This window comes from Mustela nivalis (genome assembly GCF_964662115.1).
Source record: "Mustela nivalis genome assembly, chromosome: 15".
Lineage (NCBI taxonomy): Eukaryota > Metazoa > Chordata > Mammalia > Carnivora > Mustelidae > Mustela > Mustela nivalis.
Window position 1 is genome coordinate 8728851 of NC_139034.1, and position 12329 is coordinate 8741179.

The 12329-nt window shown below is 40.5% G+C and overlaps 1 protein-coding gene across 1 annotated transcript in view; it reads left to right on the forward strand.

The window, feature by feature from the left end:
• The window catches only part of LOC309848890 (uncharacterized protein), a gene marked incomplete at its 5' end in the record, with an annotated part of 137005 nt that overhangs the window by 17344 nt on the left and 107332 nt on the right, over nucleotides 1-12329 (forward strand). The window contains 6 exon segments of the mRNA XM_082700931.1: nucleotides 231-296; nucleotides 3481-3728; nucleotides 4975-5180; nucleotides 9083-9170; nucleotides 9173-9345; nucleotides 9347-9454. Of these exon segments, the coding sequence (XP_082557057.1) occupies nucleotides 231-296; nucleotides 3481-3728; nucleotides 4975-5180; nucleotides 9083-9170; nucleotides 9173-9345; nucleotides 9347-9454 (889 nt within the window).

Consider the following 12329-nt stretch of genomic DNA (forward strand, 5'->3'; position numbering starts at 1 on the left):
TAGGTGCCAGTCCTTTTAGAAGAGAACTCCCTGTCAGATGAATTGTTAAAGCTATTTTAAAGGTCAGGAAACAACATTTTTTTTTATAAAGAGATTTGAAATCAACCATAAGAGCTATAAATGGGGAATATTTGTTTTACCTTCTCCCCTTTAACACTTATGTAGTGGAACTCAGCTGTCAGCTTTTTAGAACCTCAATGGCTTTAATCTATCTGTTGCATTTTTCTCAGGGATAGTAAAGCACTGAAGGATGAAAATCTCCCTCCTGTCATCTGCCAGGATGTTGAAAACCTCCAGTAAGTGTGTCATATGTAATTAGATATATCATGTTGAAGAATGTTAGAATCTATTTTAAGGGGAACATCTCTTCTTCCTCTTAAACATTTTAACTTGGGTGTTGGTAAAAATTTTAATATTTTTATAAACAAAGCAGAATAATGGGAATTAAAATTCTTTTATTGTCAGTCTGAAAAAAGCATGTGAACTGTGGATGAATTTTTAATATTTCCTTTTTAAAAAACACTAGGACTCTGACCAGCCTATAGTAAATATACTTTTTCCTATAAAAAACCAAAGGTGTATTTTTTTGGAATTCAGTTTTATGTATCTTTTTAGGAAATTTGTGAAGGAACAGAAACAGGTACAAGAAGAAATTAGTAGAATGTTTTCAAAAGCCATGCTTAAAGTACAAGAAGATATTAAAACTCTGTCACTGGCTGCCAGTGGATTACAGAGGAACACCCTCAGTATTGACAAGTTGAAAACAGAAACTGCTCAGGTAAACTAACTTAAAGTAATTTTCTTGTAGGGTTTTGTTTTGTTTCGTTTTATTTAAGTCTTATTGGTTATAAGACTTGATAAAGATGTACTGTAAGAAAACTGTATAGCATGTTTGCTTTTTAAAAAAAGATTTTATTTATTTGAGAGAAAGAGAAAGAGAGCATGAGAGGGGGGAGGGTCAAAGGGAGAAGCTGACCCCTTGCTGAGCAGGGAGTGAGTTGCAGGACTCAGTCTTGGGTTTCAGGATCATGACCTGAGCCGAAGGCAGTCGCTTGACCAACTGACACCCAGGAGCCCTAGCTTGAGTACTTTTAAGTTGCTATGATACTAGTAGTCACTAGTTTGTATTGAGTTCTGATTATTTATGAGGCAGTATTTTAAGCAATTTATATTAGTCCAGTTTAGTTTTCATGGCAGCTCTATGAGTTAGGCCGTCTTATCTTTGTTATATAAAGAAGAATATGGGCAGAGAGGTTGTTAATAAATGGAAGAGGTTGTCAATAAGTGGAAGAGCTGATACTCTTAACTAGTTTGTTTCCTAAGAGTACTTGCTGGCTAAATTGCTCTATCGTACAAGCAAGGCAGAAAAATATGTTTTTAAAAATCTGTCATCCATTAAATAAAAACCATATTAAGCTTTTTAACTATTAAAAATTCTGATGACTTGCCAGTCTTATGTCTTAGTTATAAATGTTAATGAGGCTCATGATTTTTGCCATTCATATGTACTTGTTTTTTCTTTTTTTTTTTTGTTAAAGATTTTATTTATTTATTTGACAGACAGAAATCACAAGCAGGCAGAGAGGCAGGCACGGAGAGAGGAGGAAGCAGGATCCCTGCTGAGCAGAGAGCCCGATGCGGGGCTCAATCCCAGGACTCTGAGATCATGACCTGAGCCGAAGGCAGTGGCTTAACCCACTGAGCCATCCAGGCGCCCCTGTACTTGTTTTTTCTTTCTATGGTATAATCTATGTCATTTTTTCTTTGTTGGCACTCTTGCCTCCCTTGTGTAGTTTGAAGTCTTTCATCGTCTCCTCCTGGCTAGTTGTTCTGTCTCTGTGTGCCCAGCTCCCCATCTGTTTAAAGGTGGGTGTTGCGTAGTCTTCTGTAACCTTCCTGAGTGCTAGATGAATGCGTTCTTCCATAGTTCTCTGTGATATCACACAAAATACCTGTCTTTAGTCCCTCTTAGCAATTTGCTGTCCCATTGGGATGTAAGTATACCTGGTTCTTTACCTCTCTAACAACTTCAGGGTTCCAGTTTTAAATTTATTCTTGGGGACACCTGGGTGGCTCAGTTGGTTAAGAGGCTGCCTTCCACTCGGGTCATGATCCCAGAGTCCTGGGATCGAGTCCCACATCGGGCTCCTTGCTCAGCAGGAGGCCTGCTTCTCTTTCTGTCTCTGCCTGTGCTCACTCTCTCTGACAAAACAAAAAAAAAAAAAAGAAAAGAAAAGAAAAAACAATTTATTCTTGCATCAGATAAGAGGGGCTTTACAGTTACTTAGTTTGTAGGATTTTTTAGTTGTTAGCTAGGCTCTTTCTCAGCTGTGCACATTCTGCTTATGTTTCCTTCCCACTTCCTGTTCCTAGTCTGTTTCTCCATCGAAGACTGGCTGTTACGCACATGGATACCAGTGTGTGATATGCATTTGGAGAATTGAATCTTTCCCTATAGTTTTAGTCTCAAGTATTGTTTTATGATCCACTTTTTGTCACCATTTTTTTATTGAATGAAATAGTTTTAAAATGCATTTCTCATGCAATCTACTTACTTGACAAAAATAATTTTTCTCAGTGATACAATATTCCACGTTACTTGTCAGGTCCTTGCAGGAACATTTCCTGGAGTGCGGCACAACAGTGCAGAAGGGAAATCCTTTGTCCTCTTTCTTAATAAGGTGATGAAGAAACCGGGAATGAGAAAAAGCTGGATAAAGAAATTCCATAGCAGTCTTTTTCAAGAACTTGAAACCCACAACTTATCTTTAGTTTGTGAGGGGAAATTCATTACTTTTACAGCTAAGGGATAGCTTCCAGTTTTCAATAAATTTATCCTATACTTGATTTTTCATGAAATTTGAGATTTTAAAACACACTATCATTGAATGAAGTCTGCAGTCCTAGACATAAGACCGCCACCCACCATACGCAGCCTCTTGAGCCTTTGCTCTGCTTTTCTGCAAGTGGCAGAGCCTCAGATGTATTGCTTCTCACTAATAAATGAATGTGTACCCTTGGCCCTGAGATTGGAAAGGAACAGTGTCACTCAGGGTCCAAGTCTGGATGCAGGAGCACATTGTGGAAGAAGACTGCTGTTTCCACTCCTGTTAAGGAGTTAAGCCATCCCTGTGAAAAGGGGGTTATGCAATCAGGATCTCAGAATAGTATTTGCAGTATACCGTCAACTGTGCTGGTGTATTTCTGGAACTAGTATGTATCTGAATACAGGTTTTTATTGAAGTATTTTTTGAGACATGCACGAAGCCACTATTTGTGCCAATGCCTGTTTTAAGTTTGCTACACAGTGTGGTAGGAATTTAGTTTGAGCAGAGGTTAAAATCAGAATTACATACCACTTGTGGATTACCTCTAGGTGAGTTTGGTATTGAAGCAGTGGCTATTCTGTTGTTGGGGCACAAGCTGTCTATCATTTTTCCTTTCAAATCCTCTGGGAACCCCCTAATGCTCTCTCTCTAGATGTCCTGGAGCTTTTCATCGGAGACTTGCCCTAGAAAGGAGGAAAACTGATAAAGCTCAGACAGAGATTGAGAATGAAAATGGAACCACTGTAATAGATCTTCCAGGTACTTTATCCCTCGAAACGGACTGTCCAGGGACAGGCACAGCACCTGCTGAGTGCAGCTTGATATCAGCGTCTCTTCCCCGGTGGCCTGAGGAGCCTGGCCTGGACAACCCCGCCTTGGAGGAGAACACGGCCACTGACAGTATGTGCTCTTCACCTTGCTTTTGCTTTTCATCTGTTTTCAAATCAGATATTTCCTTTCTTCTCAGTACTGCCTATTACTTTCCCTACATGGGGTGTTGTTGTTGTTGTTGTTGTTTTTCCTCTTCAACAAATAATTTTACTGAGATATGCTTCACATATCACATATTCACCTTTTAAGTGTACAAGTCTAACAGTTTGCCGGTTAGAAACAGAAAGGGAGTCTTACCTTGAGGCTTATCCTTCCCCCTCCCCCTCTTCTGTTGTAGTCCACAAATTCACTGGTCATCAGCAGGCTTCTTTTGTTTGTTTGTTTTGATGCCTATTGCTTCTTGACTAAGAAATCCACAGCATCAAGAAGAACAAAAAAATACCTCAGCCTCCGTGCTTGTTCTGTGTCAGCACTGTGCCAAGCACTTTACATATATTAACTTATTAAATGCTTGTACCAATACTGGCTTTTTTTTAATGATGAGGAAACTTAGTCAGGGAGTCATTGGTCAAAGTCTGAGAGCCACGAAATGGCTAGGTATGTATCTGACTCCCAAGGCCATGTGTCTGACTATTGCTGTCCTCTGGTAGCAGCCACTGACCTGTCTACATGAAAACCTCTAGTCATAGATCTTGGGCATATCTTAGTAGTTGGCCCTTTGTCTTACTTTTAAATAGGTTTATCTCTTATGAAAATTCCAATTTTTCTACAAATCCCAGTTTTCCCAGCCTTGGCTATAACAATTCTTCTATCTCCTACTGCTCAGATCAAGACCCTCCTCTTCTTGCTTAATGTGGTTATTTTGTCAACCACTACGGTGATTGTATGTCACAGAGTTTGTCTTTTTTATTTCATATGTACTGCCTTGCACTGTTTACAGCTGTTTCATGGGTCAACTGACAAGATGATATTTTGTATATTGATATTTTGTCAATCTGATCAATTAGGACAAGATGATATTTTCTGTATATTTCTTTATCAGATCACTGTGTGGTCCCTAGTGATCTGATGCATAGTAGTTATTTGTTGATTATTTACTGATCACCTTTCAAAGAGGAAGTGTTTTGCTAATCTTACCTATTGGTGTTTTGGTCATTCTGTTTTTCTTATCCCGTGGTATTGCTTTGTTATGAATCATCTATTAACATAAGGTCATCACTAATGATAGACGATAACTTACTTACGTGAAGATAATCAAAATAGAAAACATTTTTCTTTCCACCTGTTTTTCTCCGTCTCGTTTTTAACTTGGCAGCTATGCAGCAGCCGGTTAGTTTTCCGGAAGGCATAATTATAATTACTACAATTGAAATTCACCGGTCTGATCCTTATATTCAGCTAGGAATTAGCATTGTGGGCGGCAATGAAAGGCCACTGATCAACCTTGTTATCCAGGAAGTCTGTCGGCATGGGGTGATCGCCAAAGATGGAAGACTTCTTGCTGGAGACCCAGTTCTTCAGGTATCAATTTTTTAAATGATTTTGTTAACTTGCCTCTTTTGTTGCTCTTATTCATCAATTTAAAACTTAGGAAATTAGGGTACTGTGGAGTCTGACTTCTAAAAAGGTAAGTTTTACTGTTTTTTTTTTTTAGTGCTAAACAGATCAGAATTTATCTGTAATTTCTCTGATTTCCCCCAAACTCATGGAATGTATTTTTACCCCCATCTTAAATTTGATCCCGCATGTGCCTCAGTGTGTGGCTCTCCAGGCCAGCTGGATTCCTCCTGGCTTGGTCTCCACGGTTGTCTATTTCGGGGCCACCTTCACTGCTAAATTCTCTTGTCCCATTGGCTCTATCTCTAGTCCCAGGGTACCATCCATCAGTTACCTTCGTTGTCTGATTCATCCTTCTCTACACGGATTTCTATAATCTAGAAAAGACAGGTCACACAGCACAAGTTACTTAAAACTTACAGCATTGAATTTAAGATAGAATTCGGAAATCATGACCACCTCTTGTTGGCTCTCAAATGCACTCTCATCCACAAACAGCCTGACTCTGCACTAATCCTTGGTGCTACCCTCTCCCTCTTCTCTTTAAAAAGAATGAGCTACTCCAACAAATGAACTTGCTTCGGGCAAGATGATGTTGTGTGTGAGGGCATACTGATGAGCATGAGATGGCCAGAATTCCACTGTTCATGTGAATTCTAGAGTGTATGTGAAAATTGACCTGGATATATGACCCATACAAGTGTATGTGGTACTTGAAGCTAAAAGAATGGATATTTAGGAGAGAAGAAATAGGCATGAATGAGAAAAGATGTCTTCTAGGAACCCAAGCTCAAGGACTCTTGCCTCCTCGATTTCACTGCTGGGTCCTTCCCCACGGTCTGTTGGTATTCACCCCTTCTCTTTTCCCTGCCATCTCTCTGGTCTGTGCCCTCACTGCTTCACGTCTAACCCAGGAGAATCAAAACCCCTGCCTCCCTACTCTGCTCTGAAATCCGGTACGACATTGTCCGGTTAATTCACCTGTGACTCTGCTTTTCCTGGATAGATTGGACCAGAGAATCAAGTCCATACTGATTAATCTAATAGTCCAGGTCCTCTTTGAACTCTTACACAACCTGTCCCCTCAGCCTTAACCCTTGCTTTTTCTTTCAGCTGTAGCCATCGGTGTATTACTGAAACATCATAGGCATGGTGGTCAGAGCTGAGGGTATAATTAAGAGCAAAAAGCAACCCCTGCCCTCATAGAATGTATAATGTAGCAGAAAAGCCAGACATAGCAGTCTCCTTGCTTCCCTCCATGTTCCAGTCTGTCCCCATTGTGCTACAGCTTCCCCACCTTCATCCAGAAAGCCCTGCCCTGCCATTTTCAGCCATTCAGACCTCTTCTCACAGTAAGTGCTGAAGACATTCCTTCTCTTCACCACTTAATGCATAATTGGTCACAGAGAGTTATTCAAATGCAGTGTCTTCCTTTGGGGATGGCAGCCGCCATTATTACATACTATGGGACAGGCTTCTCACAGAGCTGTGCCTGGAGTCGATACCCAGGACAAACCTGCTGAGTCAATAAAAGAGTGGATTTGGTTATGATATCCTGTTGGGAATAGCTGTCTTCTTCATTAAAACCAAACTTAGAACCTCTAGGATTTTTAGTTCTTCAAGAGAAATGTCCAGAGGGGAAGACAGACAAACTAGGCTCCAAGAGCAGCAAGGATTGACCTTTCCACTGGGGGTTCCTGGCTTTGGTTTCCACGCCCATCCGTATTCTGCCTCTTGTAGTTTGTGTTTTCCACTTCGACACTTGGGCCCAAAACCCCTCCTTCATTGCACTTGGCCTGGCTAACACAGACTGAACTTGCAGTGTTTTGTTCTTGACTAAATCCAAAGAGGCAATAGGAGAATACAGGAAACATAACTAATCCAGCTTATGTAAAATCCAGTTTCTGATCCTACCATAGCTAGCTATTTACCGCATTCCTGTGTTTGCTGTCCTTTTACGATATTAGTAGTATTCTGGTTGCATGAGGTTGGCACAGCTCTCTGGACACCTTATGCTGTATTCCTTCTACCCCAGCTCCTAAACTGATTCTCTGTGGAGGAACTCTTGTAGCTGGTTTTGACCTTTTGACACCTTTGTGGCCAAGACAAAAAGAACCATATTGCCCTTTTTTGCAGCTTACACAGGGAGAGAGAGCAAGCACAGGCAGACAGAGTGGCCGGCAGAGGCCGAGGGAGAAGCAGGTTCCCTGCCGAGAAAGGAGCCCGATGCGGGACTCGATCCCAGGATGCTGGGATCATGACCTGAGCCGAAGGCAGCTGCTTAAGCAACTGAGCCACCTAGGTGTCCCATCACTTTTGGTTTTTAAGGAAAATAATTGTAGTCATGTCTTGACTGCATTGGTCCAAAAGATAATTAGCTAAAGATGTGGTAAAGTTTACTCTGTTGGTGCTATTTTTACAACATCTAGCAACAGTATTTTATTTGGTTTCTGCTTTCTCTGTGTTTCACTGGCAACCACACTTTTGTGAAGGGAAAATCTCCGATTGTAGGATATTCCACAACCCACGTCACAAAAATGGTGTGAGGCTACAGACTCGCACGTGGCTAGCGCTGGATTCCAGCCAGATGTTTGTAAAGTCATTTGTGATAGATGTGAATCAAAGACGGAAAAATAAGAACCTAGAGATAAGTGGCTTTTTAGCTGAATAACCAGAAATGATGAGTTTTGACTAACAAATCCACGTCAGGCTGGTTTTTTAGAAGCTGCCTTAAAGTTCTATTCTTGACCCTATGTTACTCAACTTTTTCATCAAGGATCTGGATGGCAACCAAATGCACAGATGTTGCAAAATTGGGCGAAGAGCAAGTTTATGTGTGAGATCTATGGCATTTGATGCCTGAATTTTAAAAGATGTCCACAGGCCCAAATCAATAAAATTCAAGTTAGTGGTGCTCAAAACTGTCATCCCGAGATGAGTAGGAAGGGGGAAGGTTTTCCTTAAGATAGACTCACGTGAAAAAGATTGAAGGCTTTGGGTAATCACAAGCACCTAACCCAGAGCCTGTGCCACATAACACATCCAAGAGAATGTCGATTTCCTGCTTGCTGTTGGTGCAGGCAGATGAGGAGAGGAATTCTAATTGTGATAAACACTCAGAGTTGCACCAACCTCTTCCTCTGACTAGGTGAATAACTGAAGCTGGGTGTATTTTCTTAGTCCTGTTCCTGTCCCAGGATCAGTCACTATATTCCTTTCAGGGCCATAAGGTTTAGTAAATAAATGTTCTGTGAGTACTGAGTTAAGCTTGTTGTATTAGATAGATGTTACACTTGAGTGCTAAACAGAGTGAAACTGTAATTACCTGCTTTTCTTTAAAGTAAAAATGACTGAACTGAGATCAGGTTGTGTATCTAGAATCTGTCCCTTTTCTTAGATTAAAACTTGGGGTATTTTTTCCAGGGTAGGTGTTTTTCATTTGGAAAAGCCACATCAATCCAGTAGAACTTCAGTTTCTGTTCCACTAGAACTAGTATTTTGTTGGCACTTGCCACATGCTGCTGCTGTCTCTGCATTTTCCTCCTGGTCCCTTGAAGCGGAGAGTAAACCCATCTCACCACTCAGGGGACACCCTCAGACATCCCACTACTGGCAGGACCAGGGACTCTGATTCAGCACCCTCGCTGAAGCCTGAGATCCTAACTGCCATTCTCTACTTCGTGCTAGTCATTGTGAGTGAAGCTTAGGAACTGTGCATTTTAAAACATCTTCAGAGGGCTTTTCTTTGTAAATAATGACTGTATGTCATTTTCCAAAGTCCGTTTCTTTTGGAAATGGCGTATAAATGTTTACCAGTTGAGAGGATAAAAGATTGTCCCACCTCAGTCATAATTCTTTTCTTCCAGGTCAACAACTGTAACACCAACAATGTGTCTCACAACTATGCCAGAGCCGCCCTTTCCCAGCCCTGTTCCACGCTGCACCTAAGCGTGCTGGAGAGCGGTGCTTTGGGGGCCGGACCTACAGCCACCCTGACAGTAGCTCTCCCCGGGAAGAGGTCTTCCACGTAGTCTTTCACAAACAGGACTCTGGTGAACAATTTGGCATTAAACGCATTCAAAGGACCGGTGAACCAGGTGTTTTTATCCTTGATCTGTTGGAAGAGGGCCTGGCTGGCTGCACAGGATGGAAGGCTGAGCAGCAACGACCGAGTGCTCGCCATCAATGGACACGACCTGAAGCTCGGAACCCCTGAGCTTGCCGCCCAGATCATTCAGGTACACGCGGATATTCATTCCACGTGCTCAGCCTTTATGTCGATGTTTTCGTCACATGAGAACCTGAGGGATATTTGATATTTCATGGGGGAAATCAAACACGGCTCCCCAAATCCTTCCAAATGCACAAGAGATGATTTTATCATTACAGATAAAATCCTGTCCGGAAAACTGTATCCCTGTGAACATTTAGCCTTGCTCTTTATAGAGTGAAGGCTCTATTTTTGCACATGGGTTTTTCATTTGCTCCATGGGCTCCACCTAAGCCCACACATAAAAAACACATTTATGTCCACATTTAACAGGTGAGACAAGAAAAGCTTGAAGGAGCTGTGGTTCCAAAGTTGTGACTTCCCTGCTCTTGTAACGTTCACTCTCCGCTTCACCTCCATACAAGTGGGGAAAATCAATTTTTATTGAGAAGAACTCATTATCTCTGTAGTGCCCTTTTTATAAAGCATTCAGAGCATTTCAAACACATCATAACTTGTGTTCTTACAGTATCCCTGTGAAGTAAAGATGGTTATTATTAGAGAAAAAAAAATTTCAATAAGAACATTAAAGTAGGTAAAGTAGAGGGGCACCTGGGTGGCTCAGTCATTAAGCATCTGCCTTCAGTCAGGCATGATCCCAGGGTGCTGGCATCCAGTTTCACATCGGGGCTCTCTGCTCAGCCAGAAATCTGCTTCTCCCTCTCCCACTCCCTCTGCTTGTGTTCCTTCTCTTGCTCTCTGTCAAATAAATAAATAAATACATAATAAATAAAATCTTTAAAAAAAGAAAACAGCTTTATAAATTTTTTTTAAAAATAAGATAGAAAAAGTAGAAAATAATCCAGGCCAGACCTTCCGGTTCTATAACCTACCAGAGCATTTAATGATATGGGTATCTCCTACAATGATAGGGGTGAAACAAAGATGTGTATGGTGTTTTATTTAGTTATGTTTTATTTTGTTTTTAGTAAGCACAAGAAAACACTCTGACATAGAGGAAACCAAGCAGTAACATAATCGAGCATCAGGAATTAAAGTAGGTTGATAGTCACTGGGAAATGTGTATAGTAAACAGAATTAACAATGAAGATTTAAGTACTGTGTAAGGAAACCCAAATTTAAATCCCATTTCATTACTCCATTTCACAAATGTTTGGTTCATTATAATTTTGGGAACACACACACCCGGTAGCCGTCTTGCATTAGGAGGGAGATTCAGGCGTTGGTCTCTTGTCCCAGACTTGAGATTGAAAAAAATTGAATACAGATACATATATATGATACCAAATATAATATATTTCTCAAGTTGTTTCTTTGTGAAAAACATCTTAATGTTTTGGATTCTGAGAATAACATGTATTCCATGTCTGAAAAGGAGACTAAGGAAGACAAAATACAGAAAATGAAGAAGGAAATCAAAATCACAGTCAGTCTAAAGTCCATAAGATAGTGACATTAAAGTTTTGAAGAACATTGTCATTTTTCTGTATATGCCTACAAATAAATAGGTTCCTATTTACGTAGGTACTTAGACATGCAGTCAGCTTACAAATTCTGAGTTTGCCACCCTTTCTTTACGTCAGCTGTATGTTGTGGCCTTCTTACCCTGAAAATAGATGCACCATGATATAGCTGTATAGTAGGCGTGTTGTGCTAAAACTTACGTAAACACTCCCCTGTCAACAGACTTTTTAATGTTTTGTTTTCAAGTTTAAGACATTTTGCTTAACTTCCCTCTAGAAAGATCATACCAGTATATACTCCCATCAAAAGGGCATGCCACTATTTTATGAAATACAGGTATTGTCATTTAGGCATCCTGCATTTTTAAAAATCTTGACTTTAACAGAATTCTTTTGTTGTGCTTGAAACCCTAAAGAGTTAGATAGGCAGTTGGCCTAAACCCAAATGTTGGCCCATCGTTTAAAGCTTATATGTCGACTTCCATCACACAGCCAGAATTTTGTCTTTTAAGAAATCAAAAAAGATCAGGGATTTGTTTGTTAATAGGTTTGCATGAGCAGGGGTCTTCCCATAAAGCTGAATTACTGGTTATAGAGTATTTGGTAGTGGGGAGGGTTAGGCAGTAAAGCAAACAATTCTTAATATTGAAATGAGATCACAGGGGTTTCTCACCCTTCACACCGTGTGATCTAATACTGGGAAGTGTCAGAATCTCAAATATCTGGATTGTAAGCGTTCTATTTGGAATTTGCCTGTTAGATCAAATCCCCAGACTCTGGCCACATGAGGAGTGTTATTCTTTCAGTTATTGGAAGAATTGTCTGAAACTAGTTTAATGAAATACTTGAATAAGTAAGTGACTTTAATAGGGCCTTAAAATTGGTTATCACTCAGGCACCTGGGTGGCTCCGTGGTTCAGCATCTGCCTTCGGCTCAGATCCTACATTGGGCTCTCTGCTCTGCGAGGAGTCGGCTTCTCCCTCTTCCTTTGCCCCTCCACCTTGCTCTCTCGCTTTCGCTCTCAAATAAATAAATAAAATCATTTTTTTTTAATTATGGTTTTCACTCCTTTTCCAACTTGACTGCAGTCATGGGGGAGGAGTGCTCTACTTTCCACCACAGCTTCTTGAAAGCAGGCTGTCAAATTTTCCCATAGAAATGATAGTAAACTTGGAAAGTTGTAGTCATGACCAAGAATCAGCATCAAGTAGACCAGGCCTGTACGTTAAAAGCAAAGCTAAAATAGCTTTAAAAAGTATAATAAATGTGAATCTGTGTTTCAGATCTAGATCTATAAATACAGATAATGGGCCTCTAAATTCAACGTGGTTGTCATCACCTCTAAAATTACATTTATGTGTGAGTGCACATATGGCATATATAGGCACACAATTTGTGATGTATATAAATACTAATCC